This window comes from Arthrobotrys flagrans, assembly GCF_004000055.1.
Source record: "Arthrobotrys flagrans strain CBS H-5679 chromosome Unknown unitig_1, whole genome shotgun sequence".
NCBI classification, from domain to species: Eukaryota; Fungi; Ascomycota; class Orbiliomycetes; order Orbiliales; family Orbiliaceae; genus Arthrobotrys; species Arthrobotrys flagrans.
This window is the reverse complement of record NW_027137556.1, coordinates 1,385,579-1,403,076: the sequence shown is the minus strand read 5'-3', so window position 1 is coordinate 1,403,076 and position 17,498 is coordinate 1,385,579. Positions and strand designations below refer to the sequence as shown.

Here is a 17,498-nt window from a genome sequence, read left to right as displayed (position 1 = left end):
GCGTCTCTGCAGGCTCAATCTAATTTGTAAACATCTTCAATATTGGATGCTCAAAGACAATCATCTGTGTTATAAAATCTAAAATATCGCTGCTATGATACATTTAAATTCTCAATCGAAATCATCATTACATGGCATAGTTTCCCCATAAGAGGGACTCTTCTAGATCTCCTTTATTTCCAATATTCTTTTCTATAGGCTGTTTACAATATTGGAGCCCCTTCTGGAGTACATGGGATGCCAACATCGCCAACGATGTTCTGGCAAACAGCCACTGGTGGGCTGCCATTTGGAGAGGTTGTTTCAATATCCTCAAGGTGGATCTTCTCGCAGACGGCACCTATATTTTCCGTTAGTATAAATGCTCTAAGCTTAAGATAGAAGATTTTGCCTTACCTGGAGAGCACTTGAGGTCAACGACAACTTTGCCCTTCTTACCGGAGCTGGAACCGGTGAAGTTGAGAAAGTTGATGTTAGAGATATCGACACGGGATGGATAGCTGGAGCATTCGGTAGCATTGATATTGAAGTAGCACTGATCAAGAACAATTGGCTCGTCGGTATTGTAGTTGTAGAAGTTCTTGAAGGTGACGTTGCGGATGTAACCGTATCCTGCTGATCGACCGGCCCAAGCTTTGAGTCTACATTTTTCATATTCTATATCAGCATTTGCGTTTTCATTGAGGGGTAAATTGTAGTATCATACCTAGCACCGCATTGTGCGTTCAACATGATAATATCCTCGACATGGACATTCTCAATGTAATCCTTGACACCAGCATATTGACCAATTGATCCCATGGAAATACCATGAGTACCATTGCACCAAAGGTTCTTGACAAAGATGTTAGACGTATTTGGCTTTGGCGAGAAGCAATCGTCACCAATGTTAACGTATGAGTTTGTGAAGGAAATTCCGTCGAGGTTAAGTGAGTCGAAGCCATCGGTGTTCTTAGGGAGATTCTGGTTCTTGGACTGGTTGTCGATAATGACATTGTCGTACTCAACATTCTTGGATGTGACGACAAAGTTAGTCCAGCATGGAGAATTCCTGAATTCGATACCCTCGATACGGAGATTGGTAGCATTTTCGGCGTAGAACAGAATCGGGCGGAGGTAGGTGTTAGTGGGATCCTGGGAAACTGTTAGTTTTGCGTTGTAGACGTTAAAATGCAACAGTTTATACATACCAGAATCTCAAGACCCGCGAAACCATCATACCATGCCTGACCGTTACCGTTCAGGATACCATTTCCATAGATGAGGATGTCTTTCCCTCCCCATTTCCAGAACGTAATTGACTTCTGGAATGGGTGGTAGAAGTAATCGTTCTGCCAGTAGGTAACATTATTGGTGAACAAAATCTCACCAAGAAGCTCGACATGAACATTGTTCAAGAATGTCAAGTCGAGTTTCTTTCCAATAACGTAGGTGGTCTCTCGCTCAAGAACGAGAGTGCCACCGTTATTCGCATCCTTCAAACCCTGCAGGAATTCAGCGGAGACATCATCCGTCTCGTTCTGAGAAGCACGGATGTAGACCTTCTTTCTGTGAGAGAAATGTGGCCTAGTATATTTAACCCAATGCTTGTCCTTTCCACGATTGACGATTAGAGAGTTAGGAAATCTCTCAAGATATTCCTTGGTCTTGGTGGTCCTCTTTTCTAGCTCAAGAGAGTCGTCGAGAGCATCGAGGTCGGCGTATTCTGGGAGAGCCGCTGCGAGCGCAGTGGTGATAACACCAGCAAGGGCTGCAAATCGAGAGAACTTCATCTTTGCGTTTCAAGGAGGGTCAGTGGAGCTATACCGTCTGGATTGAGGAGCGAACTGAGCTGATCTCTGAATCGGAGGGAACCGTCGATGTTTCAGGGAGTTGACAGCATATTTATATCATGGCAAGCCGAGGTGGCTGATTATCAAGATAGCGAGGGCCATCTCAGTAAATGTGAATGAGATTGAAAGATTCTCCACATATCGCGGTGGATAGATGAACTTTGCGGGGCACGGCTGCTATTTTCTCCGTAATATTGTTATCCAAAACAATTTCGCCAACCATGGGGTTTCCACGCGCTCCAGTGGTAAGTACTTACAGTAAACCCCTACAATATCGTAGATCCCATCGACCGAATATACTCCAAAGTTCGCATCAGTACTACTTGCGCCCATGAAATTGGCAGGGATGCTTTCGAGCGGTAGTAATTTGGAAGTTGAAGAGCTACATTCCGGAGAGCATTGGCCTGGTCGGATCCCGGGGTACATTTCGGATAAAGACCCCTGCCGTTATCGATACCCCTCAAGAATTTCTAAGTATGCACAAGAAATCTTGTTCAGAACAAGCACCTCCTGGCAAAGCCCTGGCTTGCCACGGCGTCTTTAATTGGTGGAAATCACAGCTACCGTTGCGGTCTGTCCCGAGGGCGCAAGATCCTGGGGTAGGATGCTCTTGGCAATATCGACAAAAAAAGCTATGACCTCGGGGGAACAAAATTCCATCCAAAACGAACGACTTCGTACGCTTTGGAGTGATGGGGATCTTATATCATACAACGCTAGTTACCACACCGTCTTGTCAATCGATTGGCTCATGATACTATCCCCATGATTCACTTGTGGATTGACTGGATTCTGAAGGCTTTGGGCGCAAGCTTCGGAGGGAACTACTGTAAAAGCCAAAGATTCTCCGAAAGTACCCCCACCTTAGGTATTGTGTATGGAGAAGCGGTCCGATGTGGCTGGACTAGTTTAGCGTTCCTCCTAACCTTATCGTATGTTCTCCATCATCTTGCGTTAAGGAGCATTGGTTTCACAATTAGAGCAAACTTCATGATTTTCGAAGATAGAAAATACTCGACTAGTTGTTAAAAAGTTTGAGACATGCTAGAGTAGACATTCGTTCAAGGTGCTTCGCGGGCAAAAACAAAGCGCTTACAAAGATGCAGCTACATAGAACCTCTGTTCGAGACTGTAGCCGTATAGACGTCTATCAGTTATGTATGACCCTTCACTACATTGTTGGAATCCGAGAGATTGTGCGTTGTATCTGCAGGTTCCCGGTTCCATGAAGCCAAGAAACTCCAAGAAAATGCGAAGAGAAGTTAAGATTTCGCCGCGACCGGATTTCGGCAACGAAGGAGCCCAGAGACTGTCGAGGGATGGTGGTCGAATATCCGTCTTGGATGATTCTTGGACAATTCTTGGAAATTATATCCAACGCAACACGGCCGGCCACGATAAAGCATTCGTAAGCCCGGGAGGTTCATACGTACCTTGTGGTGAGAGGTGCGAAGGAGTGAGTCCGAAGCTGGCAAGGATCTGAGCTTTAGCTGCAGAGCTAAGCTGCCATAGATCTTCCGTCTTGGTCCAGGCCTTAATGTTTCAGTATTAGTTTGAAAAACTTTGTACAGTACAGTTCTAACCGTGCAACAAGGTTTCTCCGTCGGTAAGCTGCCGGTAGCTTAAGCGATCGTAAACAGTCTTATCATCTAGACTAGCTGGGAGATCTTTCACAGTTCGCAAATGTCATATTTTGCAATACTAGTCAAATCAATTAGAGTGGAGATATTGTGTGTATCAATTCTGTTGGCACTGCACTACTTGTTCGTAGAGGTCCAGGCTTGACCTAATCTTTAAATGGGCACTTAACTTCGTCGTTTAGGCCGTAGCTAACGATAAGTTAAGAATCGGTGCCGATTATGTCCCAAATGTTCGTTCAATCGGGTCTCGACATGCATTCCCGGTCGCCCGCCTTTGCGTCAACCGGGACTTCGAGGCTGGTCAACCAGTTTCTGGTTGCTGGAAGCCGTCTCTAAGAATCCGATCCATGCACTTGTACCACGTAGAAGGATTATGGTTGGGATCCAGGATCACTAGAAAGGTATGAGCAAGGAAGCTGCTGATAGACGTGTACGTGTTATAATTTTCCAGATAGCATGCATGATAATCAATAATGATATATTTATTCCCAACAAATGTACTCTCACGATAGCACCAAAAACAGATAACCAACCGGTGATAAGAATAAACTTGGGGAAGGAGAAAAAGGAAGAAGATGCGAACGGAGGGCCTGGCGAATGAGGCCGCTATGAGATGAACTCACAACCGCAAATGAAAGTGAGATGAAAATACAAATGATCGAGATGACTAATGATAATGGTCATATGAGAATGAGAAGGAAAGCGGAGTTGCACAAACAAGAATAAGACTTCCCATAAAGGTAGACATAGAAGTTAAGGAATGTAATACGGATCCAGAAATGACTGAAGGCATGAAGGAAAGTGCAAATAAAAGAAAGATGAGAGGCGCAAAAAGCCACAGAAAATAACTCATGGCTTGACTATCACAGTGCCAAACCCAGCCGCATCTTTCGCATGCATCCACCGTATGTATGCTTGCAGCTCCTTATCAAGTACTTCACGATCTGGGGATATTTTCCGCCATTCCTCGTCCCCAGGGGTAAAGTCGCTCGGATACATAACCGCAGGTAAAGCAAGCGTGTCATCATCAACCGTTTTACGTTTCTGAGGCTTTCCCACCGTGGTACCATCAATGAACCCTCCTTCCCCAGGTTTCATGCAGAATATCCGCCAGCTATCGATGGCATACATACCACATCCGTATACGTCTCCGATGATGCAGCCCCACTTTCTGTTAAGACCCGTTGGGTCTTCCGGTTTATAATCCGCTCTAACTTTCCAAGACTGGAGACCACGGGGCTTTTTGTAGGGATCTAGCAAATGGAAATGATGTGCCATCATCCATACAGTCTTCGCCCTAACCGTATGTAAACCGAGGGGGTTGAACATTGCTTTTACTTGATCCATGGAACTGGCGAGAAGATCTTGGGGGGTAGGCCAGCGCCTAAGAAACTCTCGGAAAACTGGGATGGCTGAAGAAGCCTTAGTCTTTTGGAGGAAAACAGTTGCGATTAAAAGATAGTACTACCCAAAACAAAGGAAAATGTTAGACCATTTTTTTTGGCCATATATATATGTAGGAGGCCCCCTGTGAGAAATTTGGGGTGATCAAGAGGCGGTACCCACAGGATTGTGGCAGACCTCTTCTTGAATTAATCCGAAGCGCTCTGCATCGACGGGCGGTGGAACGATGACTGAGGTGCCTGCTGGGACTCGTTTAGAAGGTGAGTTTGAACCAAGGTTCAATACACTTTCGGAGACTGTTTCTAGCGCCGTACTTGGGACGTCTTGCTTGGCTGGAGATTTCCTCTGCTTGGTAATGGATTTGGGTTCCTCTACGGTACTCGCGTTTTCGACGTCAGTAGTGGATTTCTTGGCTTTCTTGGGCTTCGGAGTCTCTGAGTCGTCTGACTTCCGCTTTCTAGATCTCGTTGGCTGGGTGGAGTCGGAAGTTGTATTCCCACTAGCCTCAGGGCTGGATGAGGACTGCTGTTCCCTTGGAGTAGCGCCTTCAGATGAAGTATCCGTCCCTGCTTCCTTCTCTTCCCCCTCCTTGGATTTCTTCTTATGCTTATGCTTCTTTTTCGTTTCCCCATCACGCTCTTTCTTTTGTTTCTTTTCTTCCTTCCTCCGTCTTCGCTCCTCCTTGCGCTGCTTCTTCAGCTCCCTTTCAATCTTTCTTTCCTCCTTGGTCCGCTTTTTCTCCTCCTTAGGCTCATTAGTTGCTATAGCGGATGTTTCTGTGGCACTTTGTTTCTTCTTTGAAACACCAGAGGCCTTACCCGATGATGTTCGATTTTCTCCTTTCCAGTTTCCGTAGAGCTTGATATTTTCGATGACAGTAGTGACTGAAGGATCTGTAGGTAACCTAGTTCTTCTCATACAAAAACTAGCATACTCTCCCCAGTCGAAATTCTCTCCGTACTTCAAGACCAGATCGGACTCGTTGGTATCAGTGGTGGTAGGAGCATTTGTCTTGCGGGCAGAACCTTTGGAAGGGTTCTCAGACGACGTCGGCTTCGAGGGTGTCTTTGATGGCGTCTTTGATGGTTTCTTCGATGGTGTTTTCGATGGTGTCTTCGACGATGGCTTTGCAGTGTCCTTCGAGGCCTCCTTCGCAGCGTCCTTTGGAGTCTTTCCAGATTTCTCTTTAGGGGTCTTCTTCGAAGAAGCGGTCTTGGGGGTTTTCGATGACTTATCGTTTTTCGACTTTTCAGGCGTTTCTTCGTATTCTTCCACCATTTCGTCTTGTTTTCGCGCGCGAGGGGTGGTTGTCGAAGCGCTACGTGTGACTCTCTTGCTAAGTAGTAATGGTGATACCTTTATTGGACTGCGAAATGTCCTGGGTCTAAGGCGCCGAGTAGTTGTCTGTGGTGTCGCCTCTGCGAAATAAGGACTAGTCTCCATGGAAGAATCTTCCGACGGAAGAACCGGTTTTGGTTCTGAAGGTTCATCCAACGTATTCTCAGCATTCGAAACATCTTCAACCACTTCGGAAGATTCCTCTCGAGTGCTTGGGAGTATAGGCTCTTCGACGAGCTTTTGGATTCGGCTTGATGCCCGCCTTCCTCTTCCAGTCGACCCCTCCATGACTTGTTCAATTGGATTCTCCATCCTTCTCTTCAAGAAAATTGCAAAAACTCGATATGTCGGAGAAGAGCTGTTGTTCCAGAAAGGGTTCTGGTGACACAACTTGTTAACAAACTGTCCTTCTCGTCGGAGAAAAAAATGCCTGTTTGAGATAATGTGGGGACTCACAAAGTCCCGAAGGATATATCGAAGCCGAAGGAGCGATTCGAAGTAGACGGGGATATCAAGGGGGATAGTACTCAAAGGGCCGCTGGTGAATAGTGAAGGGAAGAGAAGGAGACAAGAGAAGGAATGTTATCATGATCCCCTTCTTCGTGTATCCTCGCGCTGATGAAATCAAATCAAGATTGGACGCGTCGTTGGTGGCTCGAATCCTGTCGGGGTTCGGCAAGATCTTGGCTTGGACTTTGCCCTTTTGAGCGAGTTTCTGAAATACCACAAGAACAACGCTGGGCTCCTAATGGAATGGGGCTATTATCTCAAATATATGCATTGATGCGCTAAGTTTAAGGGCTAAATGAACGCTAATAGGGATAGAGTATCTAAAATACAAGACCTAGCATGCTAAAGGGCAGTATACCTCGCAAGCCTCGTTGAAATATTCCCAACCCCCCCTCGAAACACTATTGAAACGCCAGAGATATGACATCCACTCATATGATTATCGTAACATTAGAACTTCAAGACCAGGTATTGTCCCGCTTTCCAGTATAGTTTTACTGGCGCTTTTACCATTATTAATTCCCTTATCTTGCTTGAAAAGTTCGCTCACAGGAATAGATTTTGTTTTATCCTTGCAATTGCTCTTGACGATAGTCTTCGATTTCGATTTCCGCAGCGATGGCCGTGACTTTTTGGAGGAGAGTGATTTCGCGAAGAGCTTGAAAAACCTCGCATCTGCATCAGTATTTCTTGTGCTGTGGCCATACTCCACAGCAGAAACGGTAGGGTGGCACGAGTCCGAAGGGTGGAGATATTCGCTGAGGACTATTGTCTCAGACTCCACGTTTTCGTCTGCCTGTTCACTCTCAACTTTAAGTACCGGCTTATTTTCTTCGTTTATAGCATTGAAAGTGGGGCTTTTGCTCTTTGATCGCTTTCTTACTCTCTTCCTCTTCTTTTTCGATATATCCGGCTCGCTCTGCGAGACTTCCTCTGGAGACCGAGCCAAGGATATTTCAACAACTTCGCCGTCTGTGGCTTCGGATTTCTCTTTTGTTTCCAGTTCCGGTTGTGAAGAGAAATAAGCCTTCTGACTCTCCTCTAACTGGCGACATATCTCAGCACGAACATCTCCCCATCCTTCCGGTTGTTCCAGAACCGTCGGAATCCCATGCGTGTATGGCGTGTGAGTTGGCTCTCCTGATGTGGGCGGCACCCATATACTCCGCTCAGAATTGTTTCCGTAATAAAGTATTTGACTTCCGGTAGCCCGTGGTGCTTGTGTTTCAAATTGCGCTCCAGACAATAAATCATCTTCTGTGACCCCTGTGTTCTGGTTTTCACTGGCGATATTCGCAATGGTTCTCGCTTCCTCGCTTCCCTTTGAATCCACAGTGTCTGATATTGTGTCGAGCTGTTTTGAAATAACTCCCTTCAATGCCATCAGTTCGCCCACTCGGTTTTCCAACGTCTTCGCGTTACCGTTCAACCGAGCGATCTTATCTGCAACATTCTCTTGCTTCTCCACCATCTGGTTAATCATCCAGGGTTGAACGCGTCGAATATCGCCTTCCATTTCGTCACAACGCTTTTTCAAACCCACCAGGCAGGCCGCAAGCTCCTCCTGGGACCTTTCGAATTCTCGTAGTTTTTCGATTGTTTGTTCCATCAGATATAGTGTATTCGTTGATTTAACCCGATCAACTCCTTTCTCCTGACTAGAAACCCAATGATGTTCCGCCATCAAGGTCTCCGTCCGATCCTGACATTCGCGTAGTTCCTTCCAAAGCCTGGATACATCCTTTGCATCGCGTCGTTGTTTCTGTTCTACCTCTGAAATTCGAAGTTCCCAAGGATGTTCGTCAAGTCCTCCCAATTTCTCTTCGAGGAGTGAAAGCTCGTATTTACAATCGCATGGATGCTCTGGTTTGTGGTGACGAAGTTTGGTCTCTAGCGCGATAACACGCATTTCTAATGTTGGGATTTGACTAGCAGATAATGATGCTTGGGACCCCAAAGGGGATCCGGCTGTTGAGATGGGATGTGTGTCCGAAGCAAGCATTTTCATTAGCTTGGGATGCAAAATAGATAAGGTATGCGGAAGAGCTGGTGGCAGTGTCGATACGGATATCGGTAGAGCGGCCAGAACCATGGTTCCACGACATGCGCATGCAGGCAGGGACCAGCCCGATTCAAGGGGCTCGAGTCGAGGCTGGGCATCGAGCCAGCCTCAAATCCCATCCCCACGACAACATGAAACCTAAAGAGATCCTGGGACTGGGGCAAATAAAATCCAGCAGCTGTGCATAGAGCCGTCTAACATAGCTTTGGAAATCAATATTCATCTACGTATATGTAAGTACTTACATATTAATTGCATTAATTGTATCGCTTCAAGGCTTGGGGACACCTTTAATACTTTATTAATTCTGTGTTGGCGCATAACTCTTGTGCACTTCCCCGTGCAATGTTTTCCGGAGTACTCTCTAAAATTGATTCTTTCGCAGGGTACCTCATGCCCGATAGGCACCTAGCATCATATCTAGTATTGATCATTGGTCTCGTACTCCCGATATCTGGCTTAACATCATAGACGGGCTGTTAGACTTCACATAGCTACTACGCTCCTTTTTTATCTTCAGTTTCGCCACCGCAAGCCTCTTCTCTAGAATTTCTATTTTGCGCACTAGAACTTTTCTCTCGTCCAACACTTGGTCTCGCTCAATAGAAGTTTGGCGCAAGACATCTTCCGCTTCTTGGATCTCTTTTTGTATGGATTCCCGCGCATACCTTGCGTCGTTCATTTCGTCTTCTAGATCACATTGTTTATTAAGCAGGGCGCCGATGGTTTCCGCAGGGTGTCGTTTTCTGGCGGCCACGAACCACTCTTTCAGTCGTACGGCTGCGGGTATATCTTGCTCTTGTACTATGCTGAATTCATGGCTTCTTGCTTTAGCTTTGGGTTCATTTGCAGACTTTGTTTCTACTGTGCCCGCAACCATTGCTATTGTTTATATCGGCTTAGCTCTCTCTCGCGTAGTCCCTACAATCTTGGGAAGCAGCATCTCAAGTAGCTTTTGTCGATTGTCGCCTCGTTGATGACAGCAGTAGGCTTTACGAGCTTAAGCTTCGCATACTCTGGCTCTTCAAAAAGAAGCCGCTGGTGATAAATGGCCAAATTTCGAAGCGCTTCCCGACTAGCAAGTTGGTTTGCGTGCTCTCCAAACGGATGCATTTCCTTCCACGGTGATGCGCTATAGAATATGTCTTCAATGTAGACTGTAGTATCAGAGCGTAGATCCACCACATTCGGGATAGCCACCTCATTGTGCCGGTATATTAGACGTTGTAGATTGAACCTTTGACAGTATTCGGCGAATTCGCTGACGTAGACCCGGCTATCAGGTCGGAGGGTAGGCGTCTAGGATATCGACTTGTCTAGCGGCGCCAGTGGCTGTGACGATGGTATGTCTAGTGAGGCCGGCGTAGCTTTGTAGGCGGCCAAAGGTTTTTAGGGAATGCATCAGATTTCCAGACTCCATCCCTGTTCCCTAGATTGGCTTGATCTAGATACAGAGCTTTGTGTGTAGTAGGGGACTTGATTCGAGGCTGATAAAATTGATTGAGGGAAGAATTCACTCCTCAGATCTATGTAGGCCGTGCCGCGTTGTGGATTATACTCCACCTCGAACCTTGCATAAGCATGGTACAGCATGCAGAATCCTGCAATTCGCAAGCCAATTAGGGCAGTAAATTTGCTAAAGGAGTTCTAGAGTTTGCCCTCGTATTTACCCCACCACCGCTTTGAAGTTTGGGCCATAAGATTCAATTCACTTGCTTGCAACTTTCAACCATGGCGGGGATACCTATCGCTGCAATATCTCTCCAAGCTCTTCGTACACCGTCAACTTCTTCTTTGGCGAACACAACAGATGACAACCGTAATGAGCTCTACAAAGCGTTATGAGGTGAAGTTTCTGTGACGGTTGTAGATATACCGGAATCTGCACCCTCGTAACATGTCCTGGAAATCGAACGTCTTCTCTAGAAAGGTACTTTGGGAATTATACAAAACTCGCTTCATCATATAGTCACGATCTCGAGCATCATAGAAAGGATGCTATCGTGAGTTTTCACGAAGAGATGTTCGATCTTATCAGAATTTTCAAGAAGCAGCCCAATATAACCCGAGGCTCAAGTATTTGGAAACCCTACTAATATGGGAATAGAATCTGAGCAAGAACATGTTATTGGATTAGCTGTCAAGGCTCTTACAATGGTATGCTCTACCCACTGGCTTAATCAAAATGCGGAACATGATAATGGAGACCTGGTATCACCTAATTGGTTAAAGGATATTCCTTTCCATGCTTTTCTTGAGGGTTATTTCCGATGATAGGCCATCCTGGATTTGGTGAAGATGCTTCTGCTTCACTTTGGGAGATAAAAAGCAGTATAACTTGTAGTAAACTTATTCGAAGAGGAGGGTTGTCGTTTGCACCTATAGAAGGCCTTAGCAATCACCTCAAACTCAATAGAAAGACTGGAGTCATAGAAATCTGTCATCACACCGCTTTCTTGAAAAAGAACCTTCAGATTACAAGATTTCTTAAAGGGGTAATGGGTATAGAGGGAAGTCTTCGTTTGTCAGTATATCTTACCTCCCGAATTGTAGAGAAGCTTATTATCAAATTAGAGGTGCATTCCTTCGTCAGCTTGCTCTTGAAGCTCTCGGCTTCATCCAGAAGATTATTCCCGCTTTCTGATCCATCAGCCGTCACCTTACTTCAACAACTCGTCATAGAGAAGGGATCCGACGAAGACTGTCTTCGATTCGAGGCGTCTGCAATACTAATACTCGGTACCTCTACTTCGGTGCAATACTTGCCGATATATATGACGAGTTAGAGAACCCAACACCTCGAGGGCTGATATCTCGATGGGCCAAACGCAAGGGTGCCGGACACGCCAATATCGCGACTATTGTCGCCGTTATCATTGCACTGATTTTTGGACTTGTGACATTGGGGCTGGGCGGCTTCCAGACATGGATTTCCTGGCGACAGTGGAAACCTTCATTGAAGGTTCACCATAGCTTCACCGTTGTTGGATTTAACAGAGTTCGGTATGGTGGTCGTCTTGTCGGATATGCACATTTTCTAGTGCCATCGATGACTAAGCTCCTTTCTGTTTCGAGGCGATACGTCATTTCATGACGTTCGGAGTCGTTCTAATATCAGTTAGAGCATGTGAAACCGGGGTTAGGAAGGTTAAGTCCGACGTCTTCTTTCTACAACATTCGATGTCGGCTTTGTGTTGTGGACGGTGACATAATCGTCGTCCACCCCACCATCCAACTCCATCGCCATTTTTAAACTTTTCATCATCCCGGACGGCTTCGTCAGCTTCACCGATACACTTCACTGGACAATACAATACAGCACAGTACAAAAATAATCTCCAGTATGATTTCTCTACGACGTCCTCTCGCCGGCTGCGCTGCTAGGCCAGCTGTCGCCGTCACACCTATTGCGAAACAACGGACTGCCACCTTCCTCAAACCGCGAACATTCACCGCTGCGTTCTCCTCGTCACGGCCCGCTGCATCCCGCCAGTCTGTTCTTACGACTTTCTCCAAGTTCTCCAAGTCATCGAATCCGTTCTCCCGTTTCCAACAATCTCGCAATTCCTCGTTCGCCACTGAACCCGCAGTAGCCCGTCCGAATGAATCCGCTCTGTACAAAGGTCTCTATGCCGTCGCTGTCTTCGGTGGTACAGCATTTGCTATCAACTTCATCTTCAACCGGGAGACTCGTGAAGGACCTATTCCAGCTTACCAACGAGAATATCTTCATGAGACGTTCATGTACACCGGTCTCGGTGTCGGTATGATCGGTGTTGTGGCGAAAAGTCTTCACAATATGGGGTGGAGTTACAGGTTGATGGCTATGAATCCATGGGCGTTCGTTGGTATTTCTTTAATCGGTGGTATCGGAACTATGATGGCGACATGGGCATGTCCACCTGAGAACTATGTTGCCAAGCATGCTCTATGGTCGGCCTTCAACGTCACTCAGGCAGCTACCCTGAGCCCTATATTGTTCTACAACCCAGCTATTCTCGCCAGGGCCGGATTGTACACTGTCGGAATGATGGGTGCTATTTCTTATGTCGGTGCTACAGCAAAGGTATATTGTCTTTAACCCTAATAATATATCGTATAATATATACAGATGCTTACAGAACACCCTTGTAGACTGACCAATACCTCTACCTCGGTGGCCCTCTCCTCGCCGGTCTTACTGTCGTCGCCCTCTCCGGTCTCGCGCCATTCGTTGTTCCCGCTACCGCCGCTCGTACCCTAGCTTTCACTGAGAACCTCTGGCTCTATGGCGGTCTTGCGGTCTTCGGCGGCTTCACACTATACGATATCCAGAAGGTTCTGTACCACGGCCGGATGTCCGAGGCTGGCTTGATGAAGAGAGATACAGTCAACGAGTCTATTTCGCTCGAGTTGGATTTCCTCAATATCTTTATCAGGATGGTTTTTATCCTACAGAATGGCGGTAATAGAAGGAAATAAGCTAGGAAAATAACTAAACTGATGGTGGTGTTTATGAAGCTGTGGTTTTCGAATGATCTTAATCGAGGACTCCGTTCTTTGAAGTTTCTTGTCTTATTGTTAAATTTCCTTTCTTTTCTACTGCGTAATGGGGCATTCTTAGCGTATATTTTAACGGTTCATTCGTATTTTGTATAAAAGAACAAAAGATACATTCCAATATTAAATAACTGTATGTAGTCTAGCTGGATGAATCTATGAAAGTTTTCTCTTAAAATATCAAAATTCGCTGCTAAGACAATATAGCCAGAAGTAAAGCTAAATGTCGTATCGGGAAGATGAAGGCGGGTGCTAATCGATGAGGAACCAAACGAGATATAATGCAACCAGATGTATATTTCCATCACCAACGTATGTACCAACAGACCAAAACTCCCAAAAAGCCAACAAAAATAATGAACTACGGCGTGAAATGAAAAGGACCAAGGTGTGGAGCTCGCAGGGTTGTGGGATTCTCATCGAATAGTCTCATCTCTTCTGTAATGAAAACAAGAAACAATAAAAGCAAAAGGCAAAAGACAAAAGACATTATTAAAATTTCATATATCATGCCACCCATCAAAACAAACCTCCAAACATCACCCGATTATCTTATAGCAATATAGCCATAGCGAGAACCGCAGCCGCAAAACAACCGTTCAAAACGACCACCACCTTACCCGCGGCGCTAGGCTTCGAAGCCTCCGCCGGAGCTCCAGTAGTAGTCGCGCTACCATCCCTCTCCACCGGATCTCCAGAGGCTTCGGCCAAAACAGCTGTCTGTCCCAACGTTGGCAATGCCGAAGAAGGGTCGACGTTCCAGATACCGGATGTAGATGCAGGACAAGAGATCGGGCCGTTGGTGGAGGTGTATTTGTCCTTTGAGATTCCGGATGGGATAACGGAGGACCAGACGGATTTGAGGACGGTGAAGTCTAGGAGAGGGGTGGGTTTTCCGCCGCGAGCCCAGGTGTCACCGCCGATTGCGGTTTTGGGGTCTGCTCGGCCGTAGTCGACGAGACCCTGATTGAAGTTAGTTATACGGTTTCTCGATCACACATTAAGTGGAATACTAACGTAGTTATTGTCTTCTTGAATCCATTCGTAGATTATAGCGCCGGACCAGACATCTCGCATTTCGGGACCAAAGATTGCAAACTGGTCTTTGAAGTCTCTTGGAGTCGGAACATTGCAGCCAGTCTCGGAGAAGAAAATGGGGACGGGGTAGTCGGTAGCGTTCTTGTTGAGCATGTCATAGCCGGAGATATGGTAGTCAGTAGCTTCGCCACACCATTCATAGGCGTTGAGACCGAAGAAGTCGACATTGACAGAGGAGTCCTCTCCACAAGCAAGGTAGTTCTGGAGGTTTGGACGCTGTATTAAAAACCTTTGTTAACGACACTCCTAAACCTTTTGATATATTGTGTACATGTATAGGAAAACATACCAACTCGGCAATGTCGGCTGCTGAATACCCAGTAGGGATTTTGCGAGCGAACTTTTTATCCTCCATGTACGCTTTGATATCTCGCACGGCAGCCTTGATATACGGGGCAGCAAAAGATCCATTAGACCTGGTGATGATCTCGTTACCAACGAAAACACCTCCGAGGTTTGGATAACCAGCGAGGTTATCCAAAACTTTGGTGTATTCGGTCAATTGGGTTTCATTCCAGTGTGGCGGTCCGTCCTATTTTCTTATACCGTAAGTGTCCGTTCCGAGTATAATAAATATCGTGGTATTCTAACCTGTTCGATGTAGGTATGGAAGGTATCAAGATCGATAAAGGCATAAACGCCAATATCCTCGAATATATTCATACAGTCATCGTGGTTCCCATCTGGGTCGACATGGTAAACACGGATTGCGTTCGCACCAAGCTGTTTCATGAGGTCGGCATCCAATTGACATTGCTTCTTGTCTAGAAGCGGGTCAAATGGAGAGCGTTGGTACGCAATTCCTATTCATAAACGACAACATCAATACATATTCTCCCTTTTACGGGAACAAAGATCCTTGGCTAGGCAGGCTGAGACTAAAACCACCTTTCATGAAGTATTGAGAACCATCCGCATGGAAGAATTTGGAACCTTTGATGGTAATTGGTTCGAGAGCGAGCGAACTTGCTGCCAGAATACCAGCAGCAAGGATTGAGAGACCAATTGCCTTCATCTTGACTCGAATGTGGTGATATCGCAATGACACGCGAGTCGAGGTTGGGTCAAGTTGAAGGTCAAACAACGATCGAGAGGTGAGTAAAATCGACTGAGGTTTCCAGATCCAGCGAGTTTATATATCCGTATCTTCTCTCCAGAGAGAATAACGGCTACCGGCGCCGAAAGCGTTAACTTGAAGTCGTCGAGATGCTCCGGTTGAAGTGAATCGCTGGAGACGTGTTGTTATATGGAATTAGGGGCACCAAAAGTCTGTCGAAGCAGCCCAACCAAACGAACGGTGGCAAGCCAAATACTATATTAATGAGACTTGAAAAGATCGATCCAGCAACAGCGAGTGACTAAATTATGCCTGTAATATTATCGACATCGAAAACGACCGAAATGCAAGAAACGACTGTCCAAAGTTCGAGAATGTATATGTTAGATGTGAAAGAATTCAACATTCCGAAAGAAAAAAGGCGGGAAACGGGCAGAAACCTGCGAGAACACTAAATATCTCGCCCCCAAAAAAAGTTAAATCCGCCATCGCGATTGCATTGAGCAATTCGCCTCTTATTCCCTGCTAGTTTCTTCACGTTTGTGCTGCCTTTGTCGCGGATTGAGAATGTGGGGTACGTCATTCAAGCATGGACAAGCCAAACAAGCATCTCGTTCGCTGGCTTGGTCGCGGCGTCGGAATGGCCGTCCGATTGGTTAATCCGCTTCAGCCAAGCCGACCTGAATCATCTCGGGGATAGGCGGCAACTGCTCTGCTGCTTTTGATTCGAGCTAAAAACAGAAATGCAACGTCCTCAACACGTATGTATCGCACCTTAACAACTCGAATTTGTTCCGCAGTACAGAAATCAGACAGATTTCAGATTTGCCTAAGTTGGGCACATAACTTGTGAACTCTGGAAGATTGTAAAGCTGTGTGAAATATGACAAATCGACAAAACACGATCGCAGTGGAGCTGGTTCAACGACAACAAGGAGCTAGTATATGATAAACACTGGCCAGATCGAAGCCAGAGAACTGTCACCATTCGATCTCTCGATTTCGGCCCTCCATACTGCCAGGTACTTTATATAACTCTTTTCTCGGATGCGAAAAACTGATGTATAACTTTCGATCGAATGCGCTTCGATATAAGGCTGAAAAGTAATGTTGCGAAACCAAGAATAGATTCTCGCATTCATGCCTTCAAAATCATACCGCTTTGATACTCCAGTTACAGCCCTTAACACTGCTTCGGACGGCCAACAGAATATATAATTCCTTTTGAAATATATTCCGGATCACTGGTATGTTTGTTAGATATATCTACTGTTTAAGGTGTTTTTTTTTTTTTTCCTAATTGGCTCATGCGCTCACGGGGCTGGGTTGACCTACAGATTTAGATGGTGTGTAGTGGACACCTACAACATCATATGCAGCAAGGGGACGTTTCAAAAACGGCAAATGATGTTGAAAAACAAGTATTTTACATGAATTGGATAAGCTGGAGCATTTATCAGATGGTGGAACCCGTCGTCTAACATCTGGTTAAAAGAATTGTCATCTAGTTTTGGGAGATTCTGACCTTGCGGCCTCGTAGACATCTATGGGCAAAAGAAGAGAAAAAGCAGATGGGGTCAGTGCATTTGCTATATGCAGTTGGGTTGGTGGTTTCCAAGCCAAATATCGTCATGCCATCCACACCCTCACATTGAAGGCATAATTGCCATATATGCGCATGCGACTGCCGGCGCGAGCTTACCCTCCTAAACTGGATTTATCGGGAATGCTACCACCCCACATTGCCATGCACACCAAAAGACCAAATTATTCAAGCGCTCCCAGTTGCAGGCCGTTGTGAGACCGTTGATACTGATGTGATAGCGATGCGGGGTATTTCGAAAATAGTATCGATATCGATAAATCAGGCACACACACTGGAGTACGAACCGATCGAGATGCCTAATAGATACGAATTCGGAGCCTAGAAATGGAACGACCGCGATCCGGCTTATAGTGAAGGGTGCCAACTCTTTGGCTCTCCAACAAAACTATCCACTCACGTTATGACCACCCGA

The 17,498-nt window shown here is 45.9% G+C and overlaps 5 protein-coding genes across 5 annotated transcripts; 1 reads left to right on the top strand and 4 right to left on the bottom strand.

Annotated features, from left to right (window-relative positions):
- Positions 1–203: 203 nt before the first annotated feature.
- Positions 204–1,772, bottom strand: DFL_008407 (uncharacterized protein; the record flags this gene model as incomplete). Its single annotated transcript, XM_067638135.1, has 4 exons — positions 204–340; positions 397–641; positions 707–1,134; positions 1,191–1,772. 4 exons carry the CDS (start codon positions 1,770–1,772, stop codon positions 204–206), a joined length of 1,392 nt encoding a protein of 463 aa, XP_067486054.1.
- A 2,549-nt stretch (positions 1,773–4,321) lies between these two features.
- Positions 4,322–8,726, bottom strand: DFL_008406 (uncharacterized protein; the record flags this gene model as incomplete). Its single annotated transcript, XM_067638134.1, has 5 exons — positions 4,322–4,936; positions 5,039–6,592; positions 6,671–6,752; positions 7,083–7,125; positions 7,235–8,726. The coding sequence occupies 5 exons, from the start codon at positions 8,724–8,726 to the stop codon at positions 4,322–4,324; spliced, it is 3,786 nt and encodes a 1,261-aa protein (XP_067486053.1).
- A 2,409-nt stretch (positions 8,727–11,135) lies between these two features.
- Positions 11,136–11,820, bottom strand: DFL_008405 (uncharacterized protein; the record flags this gene model as incomplete). The annotated part of the gene is made up of 3 exons (XM_067638133.1): positions 11,136–11,165; positions 11,326–11,445; positions 11,755–11,820. 3 exons carry the CDS (start codon positions 11,818–11,820, stop codon positions 11,136–11,138), a joined length of 216 nt encoding a protein of 71 aa, XP_067486052.1.
- Positions 11,821–12,129: 309 nt separating this feature from the next.
- On the top strand, positions 12,130–13,247 carry DFL_008404 (uncharacterized protein; the record flags this gene model as incomplete). The annotated part of the gene is made up of 2 exons (XM_067638132.1): positions 12,130–12,852; positions 12,921–13,247. 2 exons carry the CDS (start codon positions 12,130–12,132, stop codon positions 13,245–13,247), a joined length of 1,050 nt encoding a protein of 349 aa, XP_067486051.1.
- Positions 13,248–13,877: 630 nt separating this feature from the next.
- Positions 13,878–15,438, bottom strand: DFL_008403 (uncharacterized protein; the record flags this gene model as incomplete). The annotated part of the gene is made up of 5 exons (XM_067638131.1): positions 13,878–14,288; positions 14,343–14,639; positions 14,713–14,955; positions 15,015–15,226; positions 15,312–15,438. 5 exons carry the CDS (start codon positions 15,436–15,438, stop codon positions 13,878–13,880), a joined length of 1,290 nt encoding a protein of 429 aa, XP_067486050.1.
- Between the last annotated feature and the right edge of the window lie 2,060 nt (positions 15,439–17,498).